At 66.1% G+C, this 23,340-nt stretch overlaps 2 protein-coding genes across 3 annotated transcripts in view; one reads left to right on the top strand and one right to left on the bottom strand.

Annotated features, from left to right (window-relative positions):
- Positions 1-23,340, bottom strand: part of RXRA (retinoid X receptor alpha) — a 99,108-nt gene that overhangs the window by 53,313 nt on the left and 22,455 nt on the right. The gene's annotated exons all lie outside the window — the stretch shown is intronic.
- Positions 13,905-22,531, top strand: LOC309809924 (uncharacterized protein; the record flags this gene model as incomplete). Its single annotated transcript, XM_082631505.1, has 8 exons — positions 13,905-15,460; positions 15,842-15,985; positions 17,457-17,612; positions 20,457-21,040; positions 21,237-21,306; positions 21,515-21,634; positions 21,886-21,983; positions 22,144-22,531. Exons 1-8 carry the CDS (start codon positions 15,308-15,310, stop codon positions 22,529-22,531), a joined length of 1,713 nt encoding a protein of 570 aa, XP_082487631.1. The 5' UTR covers positions 13,905-15,307.

Genomic DNA, 23,340 nt, shown 5'->3' with positions numbered 1-23,340 from the left:
GACTCCACTTGCCTCCCTCCAGCTATAACCTACACTAGGCTCCTACATCCCTGCAAACCAAGCCCTGGGCTCTCTGTGCACAGCTGGGGGATGGGACAGACCTGCATGCAGGCCCACCACGAGGACAGTCACCCCAGCCAGAGGCCCAGGGAGGGCACCAGACTCACGCAGGGAACCCCTGGCACCGGAGGCACTGAGACCAGGGGCCAAGTCCAGCCCCACCTCCTCCTGACCAAGGACCACAGTCAGCAACGTCACCTCTCTGGGCGCCAACGTTCTCATCTGGAAAATGGGTGAATAAAGCCTCCAGACAGGGTTGTTTAGGGACATAAATGGTGTTAAGTTGAGCACAGCGCCTGGTGTACAGCAGGCAGGCATCAACCACAGTTCCTGGGACACAGTAGGCACTCAGGAACCGAGAGCCACCTCGGGGGTCACCGCTCTCCCCGTCACTGTCACTCCCGGCCCCAGTGAAGGCACTAAGTGTCACTGGCTGGAACCTGCGTGGTCCTCCCCACCAGACCACTGAAGCTTCCACCTTACCAGCGCATGGGTCTCCCGACGCACCCTCTGTCCACAGGCCCCGGGCTCAGCGGCTGCCTCGCTGTGTGGCCCAAGCCCAGCCCCTCACCCTCTCTGAGTGTCCACTTCCTCATCCATAGGAGGCTAGTCTCCAGGGCCCCTCCCCTGCCAACGGGCGCCGGGCAGACGCCACAGTCAGGGTGAGGCCTGCCACAGGCTCCTAGAACCCCAGGCCCCACCCCACAGGGGACCTGGCTGGGGTCTGCAGGAGCACCGCGCTGGGAAGACGGTCCTGAGCCCCTGTCCTCCTCCTCTTAATCCAGAGAGCCAGATTCCAACCCTCAACCCGCTCCACACCCAAGCTGGCAGAGGTCCCTCAGGGATCAGAGAGGTTGCACAGCTCAGAATGGCAGGGCCAGGACCTGCCACCGGGGGTGGACTTTTCCATTACACCACCTCCTCCCAACCTGACCCAGCAGAATCCTAGAGAGCGTGGCTTTCACTGGCTGGCAGCCTAGACACCGGTTCCCTGCCCCCTGCTGTGTGCCCCCAGCCGGTCACTTGGCCTCTCTGAGCCCTGGTTTCCTCTCTAAACACTGAGCATAAGAGCACCCACCCCAGGAGGTTACAGGCCGGGCTCCACGAGCCCCAGAAGTCGAGGGCCTGGAGCACAGTGGATGATCCATGAATCTGCAGTCACCATGGTCACTGGCTGCCCATGCACAGGGCAGCCCCAGGCCCACTTCCCACCATCTCCCCAAGGTGGGCCGTTCAGTAAAGGGCCCAAACCCCCAGTCCAGGGCTGTCTATCGGAGGGCATGGGAGCCAGGACCCTCGGCCACCGCCCCCTGCCACCAGGCTGGTGTGTGTTCCCCCCGGGCCAGCGGGACATCCTGGCCCGCCTCCTCCTCTCTCCACCCCTCCCCTCCCAGACTCCAAAGCCTGGGCTCAAATCCTGCCCTCCACGCCAAAGCCACCCGACTTCTGTAAAATGGGCAGGTCACAAGGATTACGTGGGCCCAGGGTAATGCCACCCTGCCCTGATGTCACGACCTCTGCCCCGCCCATGTGGTGGTAGGGGAGGGGCGGTCTCTCCTCGTTTCCCCGGGGAGAAAACGGGGAACTGGGCACCCCAAGAGGGAGGCCCCGGCCAGGCCTGGCACCCAGGCTCCTGACACGCGGTCCTGTGACAGCTGGCAGGATGTTGGGAAACCCACAGGCACTTATTTCAACACGGCAGCCACGTCAGCGACCAGTTTCGACACACAGCGGCGCCCAGGAAGGGCCGCGGCCCTCTCGTCCGCCTGCCCGGCCCGACCCAGATGCGGCCCTCGTCCTCGGGGGCGCACAGACAGGCTGGCTCGTTTCGAAGGTACACAGGCCGGCCCCGCGGCCCCGGGCCACTGCAGGCCTGCTCTGCCCCAAGCCTCCCGTGGCCCTGAGCTGGCCCAGCGCTCAGCGGACCCCCCAGGGGCCAAGCTCGGGGAGATCGCGTTCTAGAAAGAGAGCGCACCCCGGGGCCGCTCCTCACCAGCCCGGGAGGCACAGCCGAGTCAGGGGAGGTTCAGCCCGGCCCGCCCGGGCCTCACGGTCAGCACGCGGGTCCAGCCGAGCCCAGGGCCTGCACGCGGCCTGCATCCCTTGGCTGAATTTTAAGCAAACACAAGAGGGGCCTGGGATGGCAGCTCCCACTCAAGGACACCCCTGCTTCCCAAAAAATGGTCCCGCTGAGCCCCACCCACAGAAAGAAACTGAGGCCCAGTCAGGGCGAGGGACTTGCCCAAGGCCACACCTAGAGGAGCGGGGGCAGCGGGGACCCCACTCTGGCACCACACCTGGCTGCCCGCACTGGGCCAGGAGGAGGGGAGGGTTTTAGTTGGGGTGGGGGTCTGAGTTTGAGTTGGGACAGGGTCAACCGTGGAGGTAAATCCCTCTCCACGTGCCCTCTGCCGTGCGTCCCTGGGAGGGAGGGGCTGTGCCCAGGTTCCCTCCAGCTGCTGACCCCCGGAGCCAGCCCAGGGCCCCCAGTGCCAGCCACCCTCCCCCACCCCATCTTCAGCCCAGGGGGCTGAGGTTCCCGGCACAGCCGCCTGCCGTTCAGGCCTGACACAGCCTGGCCCCCGGCCCCCAGGAGACATCCAGGACCAGTCAGTGGAGGGGACGCTGCAGTGACTGCCAACTCCCACAGTGACTGTACCCCTCACCCAGCCACCCAGCCTGGCAGCACCCCCCCCCTCGGCAGCATCCTCTCTTAGGACGAGGGGCCCTGCCATGGTCAGAGCTCCACTGGGTACACCGCCCACCAGGTCCTGCCGGGACCAGCCCTTCCCAACCTGCAGACTTGCCACACCTGGGCCTCCACGCGCCCAGCGCTCCTACCCGGGTGCCCCCTGCCAGTGGCCAGCACAATGCCCAGCTGGCTCTCAGACAGCTCAGCGGTTACCAGGAAGGATGACGGGCCACCACACCATGGTCTCTCTGAAATCCCGACAGGCTTGACACAGCCGGCGGCACCCAGAGAGACAGAATTCCAAATGACTGTACCCCCTTCATCAGGTGGGGACCAGGTGTCTTCTCCACACCAGGTGCTGTTCTAGACCTGGGCACGCAGCAGAGAACCCACAGGGGGATGGAGTGTGAACCGGCACAGAAATAAGGAAGGTAATTAGGAGGCACCAGGTGGGGTCGCCCGGTCTGGACACAGTGGCGGGGCAAGGCTGGCAGGAGCAGGCCACGAGGGAGGGGGGGCCCGGTGCTCCCAGTAGCGGGAACCGCCAGCCAGAGGGGTCTCCTGCCGGGGAGAGAGCGGTCTGCCAGGGTTCAAACTCAGGCCCGAGGTCATCAAAACTCAGGCTCCCCCAGGGCCCACCGTGGATAGACGTCACCCCACATGCCCTCTGAAGCCTCCAGAGATGCCCCCGATGGGGACAGACAGGTGGTTGTCCTCCCTGTCCCCACATCAGGAGACCAGGGGCCACACCTGGCTGCATCCCAGCATGTCAGGCAACAGGATCCCCTCCCCAGGTGCCCGGGAGCCCCAGCCCAGCACCCCGCTAGGTCTTCAGACCCAGCAGAGTCTGGAAGCCGGAGAGGGAAGAGGAGGGTGTTATCCACGGTGGGACACAGAGCCTTGAACACCGTGCTCGCCGCACACGGAGACACGTGTCTATGCACATACATGTGTACGTGCGTGACTGTGCTGGGAGGAGGGGGTCTCGCCCCCGGCCCGTACCTCCTGTTCCACCTCTGAACCTCAAGGCTGCAGGGGACGGCAGGGCAGCTGTACGACGGTGCCCGCCTGGCCGGAGAGGGAAAAGGACTTCCCGAGGTCACTTGGCCGAGAGGGACCCAGCCGCCCCAGGCTGGACCTCAGAGCCAGGCCCGTAACTCCCAAACCCGGTCAGCACCCGAGGGGCGAGGAGACCCTGGGCTGGGCTGGGGGCATGGGGACCTCACAGGGACAGGGTGACAGGACCCCAGAGGCCCTCGTCCCTCACACCCACACACGCGTGTGCACCACCCACGGAACGGCGCCCGATTTCACTCAAAGAGACAGCCAGCGCTCCGAACTTTCTGCTGCCTGGCCCATTACCCTGCAGGGTGCACGTCTACCCCATCCCAGTACCGGGAGGTCCCCGAGGAAGGGGCCGTCCGGCCCCGGGAGGGAAGCCCCAGGCCCTCAGGGCCGAACTCACCAGAGTCCTGGGATGGCCGGAGTGAGAGCTGCTCCCATCTTCCTGGAAGGGGCCTCACCTCCTCCTGGGAGCCTGGTCACGCCTCTGTCCAGCCCCCGACCGACCGTCTGCTGAGCCGGTGGGGGCACCGGCCACTGGGAGCCCAGACAGGACAGGGCCACATACCGGCGTGTCCTCCTTCACCGGGAGGAGGCCTCTGCAGGGACAGGGGCGCCTGGGGACAGGGCCCAGCGAGAGGACTCAACTCAGGGCCTCTCCTCCACCTCCACCCCCCACCCCCGTATCTTATGCAAGTGACAAGCGGGGAAAGGAGCCTCCGTAACTGAAGGAGTGAGAACCAGGTGAGAAACGGGCTGGTGCTCCCCAGACGGAGGGCCTGGGCCTCCTCCAACCCCGGACCCCGGGACTCAAAGCGAGGAAACTCCTGCCGCTGCCCCTCCGACGGTGGAAAGAGACCCCGGAGACGGAGAAGACCCAGGCCTACACCCGCTGCAGCTGAGCTCGGGCAGCCTGGGCCTGAGCCCAGCGCTCACGCTGGCACCTCCACAGGGTGAACGAGCAGGGCTGTTTAATAACAAACTACAACGAGCCGGCAGGGAGTGTCTGAGCGAGGCTCTCCGGCAGGGCCGATCCCGGGGACTGATGTCAGGGAGCTCTGGGAACGATTTAGCTTAATTAGCAGTTCCTGCACGATCAGCAAAAAGCGCTGGCCGAGCCGGGGCCCTGGGTGACGCCAGAACCAGAGGTGCAAACAGGTTGCCACGAGGCAGCACGGGCGCTGCGGGCGCTAAGGCCGTCTCTGCCCTTCAGTGGGCGCGTGGGCTCCCACGGACCCACTGCACAGCTGGGCAAGTCGAGGCCCGGGAGACTGCACTCCAGGCAAACTCAAAGTCCACGGCACACCTCGGAGGCCGGCCGAGAGAAGCCCACCACACCCTCCCTGGCAGCCCGACAGCTTGGCAAAGGTTCACGCCCCGTCTATGAGCAGCTGGCTCCTTTACTGCTCTGTGCCACCTGCCACAGAGGCCCGAGGCCACCACCCGGCCGCCCCCTCCAAGGGCATGGAGGCAGGGGGCAGGCCTTGGTCCCAGGGTGCTGCATGGCCTCAGGCAAGGGATCCTCCGCTCCGGGCCTCAGTTCCCCATGTGTCCACGGACGGCGCCTCCCGGCCCTTCAGACCCCAACACTGTTATCTCCAGGTGCAGCTTCTAGAAGCAAGAAGACCAGGTCAGGCTGGCCCGGCTCGGGACAAGGCCCAAGCCTCCTGGTGGGGGACGCTTGATCCCCACCCTTCCACGCCAAGCCCTGCAGCGCTGGCCCCAGGCCGGCCTCATGCTGCCCGAGGGTGCTCAGGGCCGGGGCAGCTGCGGCTGGTGCCAGGGAGGGGGTCGCTCCGTCAGCCCTAGGAGCCCGCCGCAGCCAGGCGCTCTGTCACTGACACCAGAGGTAGCAAGTTCCAGAAGGGCCAGGGGAGCACAGGAGCAGCCCTGCCCTGCGCTCTGCTGAGGAAGCTGGAGCCGGCTGGAGATCATGTGGATTCCTGAGCCCGTGCCAAGGCCCTGGGACCCGGAGGGGCGGCGAGCCATGCAGAGGAGAGGAAGGCCCTCGCCCCTTCCCCATGCGTGCGGGGCATGCGCAGGGGACCACCCAGGAAGCGCCAACCCGGAGAATCGCCTCCAGGACCGCAGTCCCTCCCTGGCCGCCTCCCCGCCGGGGCCTGGCGTCTCCCAGCCTCAGTCTTCCTGTGCGACCGGGCGCAGCACGGCCCCCAAGGCCTGGCCTAGAAGATGCTGACCAAGTGTCAACCCCACCCCCCAGAAAGGAAGGGGTGCAAGAAGCTGGAGCCAGACAAAATCCTACAGTCTTAAGGCTCAGGCCAAGAGAGAGCCATGCTCCCAGAGGTAACTCGCCTGACCCCTGACCCCGACCCATCACCTCTGGGCTACCCATGGGCTCACACGGAGGGCCCAGCTTCATCAATGCTGAGCGTCCGTGTGTGTGCCTTCCCCCACCAGCCAAGCTCCCCAGCATGGGACCTGTGCCCCGAGTCGGGCCTGACCCAGGCAAGATGAATGAACGGCAGGGTGGGGGGACTTGTGAACGGAGGGGTGAGTTCTGCCCAAAGCATCTTCCCTTCCGTCCATGGAGCGTGCCAACTGCCCCTCCCCAAGTCCACCCAGCTCCTCGGAGCCACCCCCACCAAGGCAGCCACCAAGGTCAGATGTAAAACCGGTCCATCCCAGGCCCACCGAGGGACAGCAGGGCCCCAGTCCCCGCACACAGCACAAGCCACTGGGCCCCCAGTGCCCCCGGCAAGGAAGAGCAGGGTGCCTGGCCACACACAGCACCAGGGCCTGCCATCCACACCAAGGTCGGCATGAGACCCAGAGAGAGGCCAAAAACGCCCAGTCTCACACCACAACCGGGTGCAGCTGCATTTCTCAGGGGTGGACACACCTGCCAAATCCCATTCGCAGGGGCAGGGTTGCCCCACACTCCAAGCGCACCCAGGGCCAGGACCCAGATGCTTCCTCGGTCACCCGCCCAGGCACCGCTGCCCCCCGGGGAAACAGCTGGTGGGGCAGAGGGGTTTCGGCCGGGCACCAGCAGGCCAGCGGCCGTGACCCTGAGTCTCCATCTCTTTGTCTTTAAAGCAGGGGTCCCCGAGAGGACCCTGAGAGATGGCACACGGGGTGGGGGGCTTTCCCGAGGCCCATGTGCAGCCAGCCACAATCGTCAGCAGCCCCTGGCTACGCACCCGCCCCACCCCCACCAGGAGCTGTCAGCTCCCCACCTCCTCCCTTCCAGCACCCAGACCCTGGCTACGCTGCCCACCCAAAACCTCACAGCCTTTTACCACGAGACACGCCCCCCCCAGATGCTGCGGGACTGCCCGCCCCCCACAGGGTGACCTCGGACGGGCACAACCCTCTCCAGCCTCAGTTTCCTCATCTGAGAGGGGAGGGGGCGGAGAGGAGAAAGGACCTGGAGATCCTCATGCAATGTTCAAAAGCCAGAGCCGCAAGCTAGGGCCCAGAGCCCACATCCCAGCTCATGGACCTCCTGCCCTGCCGGGACACACGGGTTCCCACCTCACGGCTTCTGCACCCTGGTCTGGAAGGTCTGGGCAAGACGCCGTGGACCTCGGAAACTCAGCTCAGCTCAAGATTTAGGGAGAAAGATCCATGACATCCCGCCGGTGGAAGAACCTAGAAAAGCATGCTGGAGGAGGAGGGGGGCGGGGGAGAAGACCCGTCCGGGAGGGGGGTGCCCTAGCAACCATGCCCACAGCACAGCCTGCCTTCTTTCGGGGGGTTTGCCGTTCTTTTCTCTGGCTGTGAAGTTCTTAGGAGAGGCTCTTCCCCACCCAAACTGCTAAAGCAAGTAGAGGTGACAGAACGTTACCGCCCGAGGTTTCCGCAAAGGGCGCGACTGTGTTTACCCAAAACTCACGCCACCTGCGTCTGCCCGAAAGCCGGCGCCCTGCCCCTCCCACGCACCTGCTGGAAGGTGGGCGCTTCCCCCGGTGCGAGGAGGCCCAGCGGCCCCCCACAACCCGGTGCTTTCACCGCAGGAAGGGGCAGCGAGGGGCCGTCCCCCGAGGGCTGTGCTCAGGCGGACGGCGGCTGCTGCCGTGCCAGCCGAGCGTGACCGTGCACTTAGTACCTGGCACGGCCCAGGATGCGGGCTCCTGGCGGTGTGCTCGCCGGGTCCCCTCTACACGACCCTCTCTGCCCACGTGCGCCGTCGGCGCCTGCCTAGAAACGCTGCCAGCAAGTCACAGAAAGGGCGGAGACAGGCGCCCCTGCAGGGAGAGGGCCGAGGAGCACGCCAACAGGCCCCCAGCAGAGCTTTCTCCCTTCTCCTTTCCTCCCCCTCCCCTCTCAGATGAGGAAACTGAGGCTGGAGAGGGTTGTGCCCGCAGCATCTCGGGGCGCACCCCTGGCCCACTGGGGCCGGGCGCTTAGATGGGAAACCAGCGAGCCGGGAAACTAGCTGATCCTCTACATGGACCCCTTCCACCTCTCCCCTCCGGCACGGAACGGGGTGGGCAGACAAGGCCGGTGCCTCCTGGGCCCAAGGCTTGTCTCCCCAGGGGAGGGGACGCCGCCTCTGAGGCCGGCCTTGCTGCCCACTCACCCGCGGCATCACTCACAGTACACCCATCACAAGACACGAAGACCCCCAGGAGGCTCCCCACCACAGACAGAGCCCTGCAGGAAACGGGCGCCCAGCAGCCCCGGGAGGGTGACCATACCATCCCGGACCTGTCACAGGGAAGGGGGTGGGAGGAGGGACGCCAGCTCTGCGGTCAGCCCCGTCCTTCTCTGACGAAGGACAGCGAGCGTTCGCCCAGACCGGGGCTGGGAGCTGGGGAGGGATGGGATGGCTGGGACGGAGGGCGCCTCGGGCCCGAGAACCATGGTGTGGGAGCCAGGCTTGGGGGGGGCGGGGGACGGGGAGGCAGGGCTTCTGGCGGAGGAGGAGACGCTTCCGCAACTCCCACTTGGAGCCCTGACAGCCAGGCTTGGCCACCATCAAGGGCGTCCACCCCGGCCAGGAGCTGGCCACGAGAGACGAGTGGCTCAACACAGACTCTGAGGCTCACCCCTGGGGACCTCAGGTCTCTCCTGCTCGGGTAAATGACTCACGTGGCCCCAGGGCCCCCCGCCCCAGGGAGAGAAGGCGGCCCATCAACCTCAAATACCACCGTTTGTTCGCGCAGTGCACCCGCGGCCGCAAGCGCTGTGCCGGGTGCTGGGTGCACAGTGGGGACACGGCCAGCTCCACTCCCACCCTCTGGAAGCTCAGCCAGGCAAGGCTGGGGGAGACCCTGGACCAGCCACCAAAACACGCTGCCTGTGGCAGGAGGGAGAGACGTGGGGCTGCGGGAGCGTCCACGGGGACCACAGCGGGCGCGCGAGGGGTCCGGGAGATGCCCCGGCCCCGCACAAACCTCTGGCCCCCATACACGAGATGACCAGGAGCCACAGGGGGCAGGTCAGGCAAGGAACACGCGAGGCCAGGGTGGGCGATAGCCCAGTGGTGATGGGGACGCTGAGGCGCGAGCGGGGACTGCCACAAGCAGCAGGGACAAGCACAGCCCACCTTCCAGAGCCACGTCCCTCCTGACCCCCTCGGGCAGTGGGACAGCGTCCAGGAGAGGCGGTGCTGGCCAGGGGCGAGCTCAGGGCTGGGAGGGGGCCAGAGCTGGGGCACGTCGCCTGCACCTCTGTCACCTGCGCCTTCTGGCCACAGCTGTCCCAGCCCCGCCTGGATGGCCTCGGGCTGGAAAGGGCGAGAGGGACGGGGGGTGGGGGGCGTGGGCAGCAGGGGGTGATGCGAGCAGGGACGACAGGGCCCGACGCGCCGGGACAGCTGGGCAGGTCCTGAAATGGGCCGCTGCACACGGTGGGTCGCAGGCCCAGACGGCGTCAGGGCCAGCATGGGGACAGCCGCCCTGCCGCGAGGGAGGCCTCGGTTTCCCCACCTGTGACATGAGCTCTCTTCAAGTTTCCTTCTGGCTCTGAGGCCAGGTGCCGGGCCCAGAGAAGGCTCCAGAGTTAATTAGTTCATGAACAAATTAGCAAAATGGTCACCGCATTACTCTGATGAGTCAGATGCCAGGACGTACGGCAAAGTCAAGTCTGACACCGAAAGGCTGCTCGCTCCCATCAGATAAAATCCGAGCAGAGCCCGGAGAGGAGGCGCTGGCCGCGCTGGGCTCAAAGGGAGCAGGGGGCCGAGCCAGGCACCGCGGGGGCTGCCCTGGCGGGAGGCACCTCACAAACCCTGCCAGGCCTCCCGGGTTCCCAGACCCCAGACCAGAGCAAAGATGGGGCTCAGCTGGGGCTCTCACAGCCCCGGGGATGGACCCCAGTCCCAGCCCAGGACCCCTTCGCCCAGCCTGCCTGACAGCCCCGTTCGGCGCCTGCCCGGCCTGCCCCTGCCTCGGCCCCCCGCGTCCACCATCCCCCAGGCGAAGTCCCAGGTCTCGGCCCGGCCCGGGGGCAGCCCCACTCCCAGGGACCCCAGGCCTTGGATGGGGCTACTCCCTCCAGGAGGTCCTGGCCAGAAGACCTCCCTGGGTGGTCCCAGATCCCGGGTTGCCCCCGGACAAGTCAGGCCCTGGGACCGAAGCAGGGGCCCCTCTGCTGCTAAAGACCTTTCAACAGGCTTGAAAGCAGCGTCTGGACGAGGGGTGCTGGGCAGGATGCGGCACGCACGTCGTCCCCACCGCCTGTCCTCCAGACGAGGAAGAGGGCTCCCCGGGATGCGACCCGGCACTTCTGCAAGGCCACAGGGCACACCCGGCCTCACTGTCACAGCGCGATCCCATGACCAGCACGGGTGGGAGCGGGGAAGGAACAACTGCTTCCTGCCAGCTCGGCCCTATCCCCGACCACACGGGAATCTGCAGCCTGTCACTGGCTCAGGCAGCGGCCGGACGCCGACCCCTCACCCCGCAGCCTGGGCAAGGCCACCGAGAGCAGCGCGTGGCTCCCAGCCCGGGACCGGGGACCCTGGGACCACCCCACACACACGCCCCCACCCCCCGGCCAGACAGTGAGAGCAGGGGCTTTAGGTAAGAGCCTGGGGGCTCCTGCCACCTCTGCCTCCTGGGGGTTAAGTGGCCGTGACAAAACCAGCCCGGATCACGGCTGAAGGACCGGACGCGGCACTCAGCACCGCCAGTCCCACCCCGGCTCAACCGCCTTGCCTGGCTCCTTGCCCCCTCTCCAGCCCGGGACCCCGGCAGGCCCCAGAACCTTCTGCCTGCCCTTGGTGGGGCGATAAGGAGCCTCAGTGCGTGAGCCCCTTCCCTTCACAGGTCAGGCCCACCAGAGCCCCTCGGGCTGCCCTGCCCAGCTAGACAGATGGCCTGAAGCAGCCCACGAGGGAAGTGGCCAGGAGGTGGGCCGGGGCACCAAGGGCTGTCACAGGACCTCCCAAACCATGGCTGTGTGTTTGGGGAGGGCAGGGGGTGGACACAGGAGGGGCTGCCTGCCACCTGCCCCCACCAGGGCTCCACCGCGGCTGGTTCTGACTCCAGAGCCACAGGTACCTGCCCTCTCCTGGGATTCAGGCCACAGACGATTACTGGGTTTTTTATTACTTATTCAGCAGAGTGAGTGACGGGCCCTTCTTAACCAACCTTCGGGAAACATCAAGCCCAGGCCCACGGAGAGAGAGTGGGGGGCCAGCCTCCTCCCCTGGGGTCCCACCCTCCCCAGCCCAGCACCCTCCAGACAAAGGCCCACACAGTGTCCCCTGAGAGGGCCCAGAGCCCAGAGGAGAATGAGGACGACGATTTATGGAATTCATTTTCCACAGAGCTGGGGGCTGGGGGCTGGGAGCTGGGCGGATGGGGGGCTGGGAGCTGGCGAGGCGCCGCGGGGCAGGAGCACCAGAGAGCCAAGAGGGATGGGGAGGAAAGGGAGTGAAGCCAGAAGAAAAAAGTGCCCGGGGAGCGGCAGCCTGGGGCGGCAGGCACCCCCCACATGACTAATTAGCCGGTTACTGGCGAATAACGAGCAGAGGTGCCCTCCAAAGCACGAGAGGCCCCAGGGCAGCCCCGACAAGGGAGCCCCATCAAAGCCGCCTGGGCCCTGCAGCCCTCCCAGGCTCTGCGTGGCCTCGGGCATCCACTGCTGGGCCTCAGTTTCCCCGGATGCTCACTGAGACTGGTGGCTTTCAAATCCGGCTCTTAGGCACCTTCATTCAGGTGGGGCGGGGGACCCCCAGCCCTGGCCCAAAGGGAACACCTCACCCTCCTCGCCTGTCCCTACGGATGGCCTGGGAGACCCGCCCCCCAAGGGCCCCCACTCTCTGCTGCAGACCCTGTTTCCTCCTGGGCCTCACCCCAAACTTCTCCTGCACCAGAAGGTGCTCAAACGCTCCCTGAACTGAACCGGCCCCTCCGCCTTGGAAAGGGGGTGGTGACACAAGGCTTCATGAGAATCCCCCCCAACGTGGGGTGTGAGCCTCTTGGCGATTCCAGCTTGGCCCACGAGGCTCCCCCGCACCCCTTCTTTCCTTCCGCTTTTCTAAGCTCTAGGGGATGCTGGGACACCCCCCGCCCCTTCCCTCCCTGAGCCCGCAGCAGTGAATTGTGAACTGCGGGGCTCCTGGCCCTCTGCCCTCATGCACAGCACGCTTTCACACACAGGCCAGGCTCAGACCTGCCAGCATTCCCAAGGCTGCCACCACTGCCTCGCGGAGACCCCAGCCCTGGCCCAGGCCTGCCCCAGAGCAGCTTGTGTCGGTCCTGCCCCGTCCTGCTGACAACAAGGGCAGGGACAGGCAGGGGAGGGAGAGCCTCGGGGCAGCACTGCTCTACTGAAACAGCACCAAACAGAAGCCTGGAAACCCAGATTCCTGGAGAATTCTCTGGAACTGGACCTTGTTAGCTCCCGCGTACAACACGTCCAGGGCTCCCACAGGCTCAAGTCCAGACCCGGCACAGGCCCTCTGGGACCAGCCCAGGCTCAGGCCTTGACCTCCCCGCAAGAACCCAGAAGTCCCCTTTCACCTCTGGGCCGTTGCAAATGCTGTTCCCCCGTCCGTTCCCTTATCTAGATCTAGACCTGCAGGTTGTTGCCTCTTCCAGGAAGCCTTCCCCCAAGCTCCACCCCAGCCCAGGTTGACGGAGGCCCTTTCACCCTGGACTGCAGCTGCCCACGTCCTGCCCGTCGCCCCCACTAGACCCTGAGCCCTCGCCTACCTCCTGCCTGGAAGTGGCCTCCTGCCCAGCTCATGGCTCATCAGGCCAGGACACTCGCCAGGTGAGGACACGCAGCCTGGGCTGGGCGGAACGTGGCGGTCTGGGCTCTGACCTGGGACAGCACTTACTGTTGGCTCCCTCCTTGGCCGGGGGCAGGGTGGCCAGCGGCAGCCCTCTTAGAAGTGACACACGGCCTCCCACGGGGACCCCTCTGAAGGACACAACCCGCAGGTGGGCAGGCGACCAGGGTCTGCCCGCGAAAACACACGCGGGGGTCGCACCTCACTCCCGCCATGCCTCCCGAAGGATCCCCAGGCCACCCACGGCCCGTCCTCCCGCCTGCCTTCCCGTGTTCCCGGGGCACCGTGGATAACTGCGGCTGCCCCCCGCCTCCTCCTCGGCCGTCACTTTCTCCCCGCTGCCCTCGGGCCTGCCACAAGCTGCCGCCACAGTCTCATCCCCTGGTAAGACAGCTCACAGGCTGCCAGGGCCAAACTGGTCAACTTACGGAGAAACCACGCATTTACACCCCCTTTTCTCAGAACGTGGGCTCCGCCCTGAGGGTGGCCCTGCTTATTTCTGAAACAGGTCTGTGTCCTGGGAGGTTCTGGCTAACAGAAACCCGACTTCTGCTTGGGTAGAGCATTCCCTCCCTAAACGCCGCTCAGAACCGCGTCCACCACTGCATCCCCGGGCCTCAGGGGGCCTGGCGGGCGTGGGGTCACCAGGGCCTCAGCAGCTCCCGCCCTCCCCTTGACCCAGCCGTCCCGAGCCTGGCACAACTCCTGTGGACAGACCCCCTCCTCCAACCCCACCCCCGGGCCCAGGAGGAAACCGAGGCGGGAAGGGCCTGACGTCACACAGCTGCAGGACAGGGGCTGAGGCGAGCCCCAGCTCTGTGCAGGCCTCTCCCCAGCCCCACAGAGCCCGCTTTTCCCCAGGACGGGGCCGGGGGAGCGGGGAGGAGGGTGCAGGCGTGTCCCGCAGCAGCCGACTCTGGCTGGTTTCTCCTCCCGGGGAGCAGGCCCTCCACCAGGCGCCAGATCCAAACCCGTCCAACTGCCCCGGACGACCCAGCACCGGGCGACTATCTGCTCCAACGCGTTACGCAACCCGGCCCCCAGCGAGCGATTGCAACAGGCCGCGGGGCCGCAGATAAGCAGGCGGAGGTGCGGGATGGGGGGACTGGGGGCGGATTTTTGCTTTGCTTTGTGTCTCGTTTCTGCTCCCCAGCCCGGCTCGGGCCCTGAGGCTGCTGGGTGGGGATGGAGGCAGGTGAGGGGGCCCCGGGAGACACCCTCTATCAGGGTCGGGGCTGAGCAGGCCCCGGGCTAGGGGAGGCCTTTCCCGGCCGTGTGGGCACACGTGCCGCCAGCCGAGCTGTGACCCTCGCCTCAGCAGGACCCTGATGAGAAAGTCCAGCATCCCCGACTGAAGCCCAGCGGTGTCTCGTCCGAGAGCCACGAACAGGATCATCCCCGTGCACCCCCGGCACCCCCATGCGCCCCTGGCACGCAGGGCTGTCACTTGGGGGCGGGGAGGGCCCCACTCCCCGCCAGCCTCCTCTGTGCACAGGGTCCCCTCCCTCATCAGCAGGGCTGGGGGGCGGGCTTGAAGAGGTGCCCGCCGTGGGGACCCTCGCGCCCCGTGGCCCGCCCACCCGCCAGGGATCTTTTCTCACACCCAGATGGCAAGCCTGGCCCGAGGCCAGGCCTGGGGACCCCAGACCGCACCGCCACGTGCGCCACCTTCCCAGCGAGAGCCAGACCGTTCCCACCCACCCTACAGAGACCCAGTGAAGCAGCGCTTTATTCTCTCCATTTCAGTGATGAAGAAACCAAGGCTCGGAGTGCTTGAGTAACTTGCCCACGGGCCCCCTGCTCCCCAGTTGGGGCACACCCAAAAGCCTGACGCTGTGCCGCCCACCCGGGACCAGCCTACCCAGCCCCACAGGGTTGGGGCAGGGAAGCTGGGCGAAGGAGGGTCGGTCTCCCGAGAAGGCCCCCAGCCCGTCCCAGCCCGCCTGGGGTGGCAGGGAAGGAGCAAAGGCCAGCAGGGCTCATGCTTCCCCGGTCACCAGGAAAATGAGGCCTGGCCTGGGACAGCCTGAGCCCAGCTCCCACAGCGAGAGCTCTGATGGGCCCCGCTCTGGCTCCCCGTGGGGACACAACCCTGCCTCTCTTCGGAGGCATCCAGGTCCAGCAGCCATCCCAGACCTCGTCCCCCAAACCTGGCTGTGGTCAAACCACCCCCCCAAGGGCTTATCTGACACCCTCAGGCTGACACCCTTATCTGCCACCCTCAGGCTGACACCCTCACAGCCTCTGCTCCCCTGAGACCAGGGAGCCACAAAGCTTTCCAAAAAATGCAGACTCCAGGGCAGGGCAGAGCCAGGGCCCTGGGAGGAATTCCCCGCACGGCTGCAGCTTGCACAACGGGCCAGGTCTCTACCTGCCTCTGCAGTGTTGCAAGGACCCACCGCCCTTCAGGCTGGAGAACAGAGCGAGGGCAGAGGCCGGTACTTCCCCCACCCTCAGGGGGGCAGGGTCCGGGCCTCCCAGACCTCGCAGCACTCAGCCCTGGCCACAGAGGACGCTTTGCAAACCTCTCTGCGGGTAGCCGCCACCCCATCCCTCCTCTCGGGCTCTGCTGGCCCCCGAACTCTGGGCCTGTGCCTCTCCCTTCCCACCCCACCCGAGAGGTGAAGCCCAAACAAGGGAAGATTAACCAAAACTGACAAGCAGTGATTCCCACGGCTGGCTGTGCCATGAGCACCGTTCACCTTCCCGGCCTCCCGAGGGCAGATCAGGAAACTGAGACGGGCGGGGTGGGGGGAGGTGCCCAACATCTTCCTGACCCCGGACGAGGGTCCAGCTGGTCTTCACCATCTGCCTTTCAGTTGCTAGGGCTCCCTGCCCCCTACAAGTCAGACCGGCCGCCTGGCCCAGCTGGGGGGCTCAGATGCCCAGCCCGCCTGGCACTGCTCGCACTGACCCGGGGGACCCACCCACAGAGCCTGGGACCCGGGCCTGCCCTTCCCCAGGTGAGGGCGGACGCCAGGGCAGAAAGAGGCAGAGGGGAGCCAGGCACAGGGGAGGGCTCCTGCCTACAGGGAGGGGGTGGCCGGCCCCAGCCCCACCCTGAACCCCGAAGGCCAACCCGGGCAGGAGAAAGGATGCACGGCCCTCCTGCCATCACGGGTCCCGGGCGCTCCTGGAACAGACACCCTGCTCACGCAGCTTCCTGAGAGCAGGGGAGCCAGTCTCTGGGGGGTCCCTCTGGCCCGAACACCCCACAACACTGAGGCAGGCTCCCCACCTACCAGTGGAGACTTCCTAGTGGCCTCAGTCCCTACATGCCCACGCCCATCACCGGCCCTGGAAGGCCCACGGGCACTGTCAGGGAGGTCAGCGTGCAAAGGTCTGCGGGACGGGAGCCACAGATCAGGGACTCAGAGAAGCATCACCTGCAGAGCGTGGAGGGCCCGGGACATGGGGCCACGTCTGACCCAGACCAACAACAGAGCTCCTGAAGATTTAAATCTCCTGGGAAGGGCTTCCCTGGTGGCGCCGTGGTTGAGAGTCCACCTGCCGATGCCGGGGACGCGGGTTCGTGCCCCGGTCCAGGAAGATCCCACACGCCGCGGAGCGGCTGGGCCCGTGAGCCATGACCGCTGAGCCTGTGCGTCTGGAGCCTGTGCTCCGCAACAGGAGAGGCCATGACAGTGAGAAGCCCGCGTACCGCAAAAATAAAATAAAATAAAATAAAATAATCTCCTGGGAAGACACAGACACACACACACACACACACACACACACACACACACACACACACACGGAGTTACAGGAAGGACACTGGGGAGCACCTGGCCCGGATGATGCCTGCATGTCAGCGTCACCCAGGGGCTGCTGAAAAGCCCCAGTGCCCAGGCCCGGCCCCCAAGGCTGCTGATCTAATTGGTCCAGGGCGTGGCCTGGACAGCGGCAGTTCTGAAGGCTCCCCTGCTTTCAAAGGAGGGCAAGGCAGGGAGGGTTAGGGTTAGGGTTAGGGTTAGGGTTGGGGTTAGGGCAGCCAGCGTGAGCAGCTCCGCCCGGGTCAATTTCACAAATCCCTCAGGCCCTCTCCCGCCAGCTGTTCAAGGAGGGAGGATGCAGGGTAACGTGCGGCGGCATCGGCGAAAAATCCTGGAGGCGTGATGACCACGGACACGGCCTCGTCATTCGGCTCCTGGTGACCGAGCTCAATCCTATTAGCTGCGGACGCCGGCAGACCCAGGATGGCAACGGCGCGGCACGCGCCCCTCCTGCCCCTGGTCTCCCTGCTCGCATCGCTGCACCTCTCCGAAGCCCCAGAACTTCTCCCGCTGAGCCCCTAGCGGCCACGATCAGTCAGCCAGGGAGGCCTGCGGGCTGGGGCCTGGGGGCTGGGGCAGACCTGAGTCCCTGCTCCAGGGGCCTGGTGACCTCTGCTCCCCGAGACAGCCCCTCTTGCTCACCCAACCCCATTCCCTGCAGCACCTGTGGAACACTGCCCCAAACTGCAGACACAGCTTCCTAAGAGCACCCTCAGCGTGGCTTGGAGATGTGTTTGGAGCTGTCCGTGAGTCTTTCCCACATCATCAGGGAGACGTCAGGCATGCCAGGTCACAGATGGCTCGGCTTGCCAAACAGGTACACCCAGCCCTGGAAACAAACCACCTTCTAGAGGGACCGGAAGGCTTCAGGGAGAAATGGCCCCTTCCCTTCCCGAGGCCTGGCATCACTGCCCAGAGGGCGCCTCAGCCCTCCTGCCCTGGGAAGGGGTTGGCGGGAGGGCAGACGACCCACTGGTCTGGAGTAGGAGGGCTGTATCCAGGCCACCACCTTCAGGAGGACCGGAAGGCCCAGCTGGACACACTGGGGACACACAGGTTCCAAGAAGCTGACAGGGCATCACTTAGTAGAGTCTGAATTCTTCTGAACACAAGGGAAGGTTTGCTGAAAGGGGGGCATGTCCAGGGTGGCCACGTGAAGGGAGACCAGCCTAACGCTCCTGCGTGTACACACAGGCAGCACGAACACATGCACACACACGTGCCCACTTGCACACATGCACACACATGCAGCCCAGGCCGCCAGATCCCCCTCCACTTCTGTCCACCAGGCCCAGGCCTCCCACACCCAGGGCTGTCAGAAATTCCACCTTCTGGGGACCTTAGTGAGCACAATTCCAGCAGCCTTTAAATCCGTCTAAGAAAATAAACACGCCCTCTCCCCAGCAGAGCCGGCTCAGGCCAATGTCTGCCCTCGTCTCCTCGGGCCCCAGAATGCTGGCTGTGGGCCCACCCCTCCCCGCCACCCCGGCAGCCCCAGCCCCTCCTGCCAGTGCCAAAGCGGGGATCCAACTCGGCAGACACTGGAGGGCCCCGGCCAGTCCACTCACCCTCCCAGCCCACGCGCCCGGGTCCCAGCCCGACAGCATGGGGAGAACCCAGGGCGCGAACTGCCCTCTGCCTCCCCGGGTGCAACACAGTGCCCACGCTAGGAAGTGGGGGCCCCCTCCCCCAGGAGACAAGGAAGACGGGGGAGACCGTCCTGAGACCCGTTGCCCTGGGCCGGGGAAGATGAGCAGATGGGGCAGACGTACCCAAGGTGCTCCAGCCCACGCAGCTGCCTCTGACCCCTGGGACGCGCAAACGGAGCGGGCACCTCGTTCTCCCAGAGGACTGCGCCCCTCTCTACGCCCCATACGACGTGCAGGGGATGCTAAGGACCGACATGGAGCCACTCCCTGTGCTGGCCCCGCACTCGGCCCCTCGGTCAACCCCATGACACCCGCACCCTGACTCTGTTTCTCAGGGGAAACCGCCGCCAAGTCAGGAGGTAGCTGCAGGATGTGGCTGGGGCACACGGCCCCCAGCGCCCGCCGGCAGCCGGGGATCAGCGCCGGCCCCGCCAAAGGAAAACAAGGGAGGCCCAGCAGAGGGTGGCTGGAGGCTGGGTGGTCCAGACACTTAGCCTCGCACGGTCTGCTCTGGGCGCACGGCCACCTCTGCCTGCTGCTGGGCAGAGGTGAGGTGGGGAGGGGCAGGGCGGTGCTGCCAAGCCCTGGGCCACCCGTCTGTGGACCCAGAGTAGGACCCCTGCGCCCTCCCTGGTGCCCGAGATGCACCCGCGGGCCCTGATGCACCCCTGAGGGCCCTGGCGAGCAGCCACCAGGCCTGGCGGGATCCCCCAGCCCAGCCCCGCCGGGTGTTCAACCCTCCCGTCAGCAGTGGCAGGGTCCATCCACGTCCAGGCTGCCCCACGGCCCGGGAGGCCTGGGGGCGGCTCACCTGCCCCCTGTCTCGCCACGTACCCATCACACACCTGGGCAGGCCCAAAGCCCACTGCAGCCCTGGGACCAGGCCCTCGATCCCTCGGCCCTCAAGCCCAGAACACTGTCCCCTGGCTGCACCCAAGCCCCTCACGCATCACTCCTGGGACCCTCCTCCGGGGCCATCAGGGCTCCAACTCCCCACAAATCAGGCCTCCTGACCAACAGGGAGCCAGACCTCAGCCTCCCAGGCTCACCCCGTCCTGACACAAGTGCACACTCAAACATGGGCACACAGAGACCAGAGTCTACCACCCCCCACCCCGCCACATACAGACCAGACGACCCCACCAACACACGCCAGCCACACACACCCCGCCCCCAAGAGGCCAGGGCCACAGCCTCTGCGTGGCCTCCACAGACCTCCCCAAGGCCCCCGCGCACCCACTCTCACAAACCCCGCTGGGCGCTGTTCACCTCTCATTTTGATGCTTAAAAATTCATTCACGGCTCCACATTGGCTGTTACACCTCGGCTTTAATTAAAGAGGGCCGCAGAACGGCATTTTAAACAGCAGTGTCATTTTCTAATTGACGAGGCTCCATCATCAAAAAAAAAATACTCAGACGGGCCTGAAACAGAGCCAGCGCCCCTCCTCCACCCTCTCGGAGCAGGGGACGAAGGTTCAGCTTCAATTTTTAATCCGCTGATGAAATATTCACAGGCCAGGGAGGGGATCACGTTTCCCAAGGTGTAGGATCCCTGGCCTCTCCAGGGGCTCCCCGAGCTGGGAGGACACCGAGTTTGGGGTGATGAGGTCAAGGCGGGGGCTGGACACCTGCCCGCCCCGCAGCCAGCACCCTGTCACCGCCTGGGCCACAGGCTCTTCCGTCCCCTGCGCCCTGCCCTGGGTGCACCACAAACTCCACTGCTGGGGGGGGGGCCTCCGGGGGGCGACTCCTTGGAGGGGGACACGGGGGCCCAAGGTCACCAGCAATGTCCCCCTAGGCCTCCTGGTCCCAGCCCTGCCATGTCTGGACCTCCAGGGCCAGTCCAACCTGCTCCAGGAGAACCAGCTCTGTCCCCAGCACTGTCGTTGCCTAAGCGCAACATCAGAGGCCCAGCCCCTAACGCCAGCATTTCCTCACGATCAGGCATTTATACCTCAAGGCTGCAAACGCTTCTTATGATGGTTAAGTCGGCTGCCCCCCGTTTTACAGGCGGGGACACTAAAGCGGAGCGGAGAGGCCCTGGCCGCCCTCCCAGGGCGTCTGCCCACCCTCACCGAGGAACACGGGAACAGCCAGGTGAGAAAGGCATGTGACACTCAGCCTCTGGCGGTGGCAGCACAGCCCCTGCCCCCTCACAGAGCCACCGCGCACAGTACAGATGAGGACGCGGAGCCGGCGAGGGGGGTCCCAGGACTCGCAGCTCCCCGGAATGCGTCCCCAAGTGCAGCGGGGAGGGCGGGGACCCCGGCCCACCTCCTTCCCGCCTGCCTCCGAACAGAGGATGAAAACGTTCCAGCTGAGCAGCCCCTGGGCGGGAGGCGGGGTGAACAAGGCCGCCAGGCCGGGCCGGGCCGGGCCCCGCGACAAGGTCCTTCAGTTTCCTGCGCAGGCCACACGGTGAGCACGGCCAGAGGACACATCCGTGGGCCTGGCATCATCCATCCTGGGCAGTTGGCCGGCTGCCCGCTGTGCCCTCCGCAGGGAAAGACCCTGGACGGAAACCACGGGCCTCTGAGGAGCATGACCCCGCCACAGGCAGCCCCGGAGAACCCCCAGCCGCTGACCCGCCACCCGTGGGCCTCCGCACCACCAGCTGCGAGACCAGGATGGGCAGCCTCCTCGACAGATGCGGGAACTGAGGCTCAGAGGAGCCGGGGGTCTCTAACGCCAGTGGTGTGTTTGGCCCTCCACCCTGCAGTGCCAGCCCCCCCACCGGGCTCTAGAAGGCCCATCGCCTCCCACCTCCCCCTCCCTCCCCCACCCCTGCAGCACTGGGCAGCTTCCACGCATCCTGCCGTGCGAGCCTGACACTGACCAGCTGCCCAGCCGGCCTGGACAGGTCGTTTAATCAAAGCCTGCGATCAGCACAGCCTCTCCTGAGATCACTGGGCAGATGCGCCCGCCCAGCCATCTGGTGCAGCCACTCTTCCTGACCCTGGACCCGCGCGTACCCTGGACAGAGGCGTGAGTCCAGGGCCCGGGGAAGGGGGCCCAGCAGTGCAGGAGGGGGACAGTGTTACGGGCAGAACGCTGGTGTGTGCTGTCAGCCAGCCGCCAGCTGCGTCCCTGCCCGACCCCCTGAGCCAGCTGCAGTGCCCGCCTCTGAGCAGCCGTCCTGGGTGGGCACGGCCCAGGAGCTCGGCCCCGGGGGATCACGTGCAGATCACGTGTGTATCCACACCCTAGATACACACTCAAAGTGAATGTAGCCAAATTCTCAGACACGGAGATACAGACAGCCTCAGAGGGGACGGAAGATCCCAAACAGCCCAGCATGGGGCCTCCGATGTCGCCAGCCCAGCCCGCCCACACTCACCTAGACTCTGGTCCCCGTCCCCTAACGCTCCCTGCACATAATGAGCCCCAGGGACCGAGAGGCCGCGGGCTCCGGCCCACTCCCTGTGGCCACCACCCCCAGCTGCAGCAGCCTGACACCAAGAGACACGGCCCGCTCGGTCCCACAGACCCTGAGACATCAAACCTCATGTGGGCATCGGTGTCACCCGCGGCCCCCGGGTCAGGTCTCAGCCCACCAGCACACAGCCCACCAGAGGGGGCTGCTTCTCCCTCACCCCCTCCCTGGCCAGGCTCCTTAACCCCAAGACACCAGCCCCCAACCTCAGAGCCTCCCCGGGCAGACAGGCCAGTCCCTGTCTGCTCTCTCCTGCCCCATCAGGGATGCCCCCCACTCCCCACTCCCCAAGCCCACCAAGCCCTCCACCTGGGCCGGGTCACTCCCTGCCCAGAGCTGCCCAAGCAGGCGTCTGGACATGGCATCACGGGTGGGGGCAGGCGGCAGCTCCAGGCCCAGCCAGCCCCCTCTCCCAGGAGAGCCTCCATGCGGGCCCCTCCTGGGCCGGGGCAGCGCTCAGGGGACCCCCATCCCCACCACGAGTCCAGGGGCAGTGCAGGTCCCTGCCTGGCGGCGGCGCGACCCCAAACACCACCCACCACCTCAGCACAGGCACTCCCTTCACTGCCTGCGACAGAACTGGGTCTCCAACACGCCTGCCCCCTCCCCGGAGCCTCTCTGCCCGCTGGCACTACACCGCAGCCCCCACTGATGCTGGGCGGAGCTGGCGTCCGGGGCGCAGCCCTACTGCAGTCCAGGAGCAGCTGCTCCTGGAGGCCGGGGGGCCGGCGTTTGGGCACCACGCTCAGAATTCTACTCTCACTCAGGGGCTGTGAGCCCCCCACCCAGGTCCCAGCTGCCCCCTGCCCCAGCATCCAGCATCCCTGGGAGGCGTCCTGGTGGCACTGGACACCTGACAGCAGATGGACCCCAGGACAGGGAGAGGGTCTGGATGTGCAGGAGTGGCCCATCTCAGGAAGACAGGTGAGCACCGGGGTCAGGGGGAGTCCCACAGACAAGAAGGGATCAACAGTCCCCGACATCAGCACGTGGCTCCCCAGCCATGACCAACCCTGACCTGCAGCAGGGCCCTCCCACAGCCGCCCTGAGCTCAGAGAGCACCCTCACTCCCATTCGGAGCTCACTGCCGAGCACCCACCCCGCCACGGATGCTGTGCTCCCCACACCAGCAAAGGCCACTCTGACTGCCCTACCGCCTGTTCCCACCCTCGAGCCCCCACTCATGCTGACCAAATGCTGCACCGAGAACATTCCACGTTCTGACCACAGGCCCCAGATTCCCAAGTCTCTCTCCCAAGACCGGGCGTCAGCGTCCCCGGCTCTTCCAATCTCCACGCGGCCCTGTGTGGCCTCACTGACCACCCGGGACTCCGGCCTCCTCCCCCGCCAAGCCCCCCACAAACAGCACCACCTCTCACCAAACCTCGCGGGCACCCCAATTCCCAGAGCCCCCAGCCCTGGCCTGTTGGGTGTGGCTTTAACTGCAGCCCAGACCCACCC

This window comes from Mesoplodon mirus (genome assembly GCF_964341445.2).
Source record: "Mesoplodon mirus genome assembly, chromosome: 1".
In the NCBI taxonomy this organism is placed as follows: domain Eukaryota; kingdom Metazoa; phylum Chordata; class Mammalia; order Artiodactyla; family Ziphiidae; genus Mesoplodon; species Mesoplodon mirus.
The sequence above is the reverse complement of the archived record's forward strand: the minus strand, read 5'-3'. Positions and strand labels throughout refer to the sequence as shown.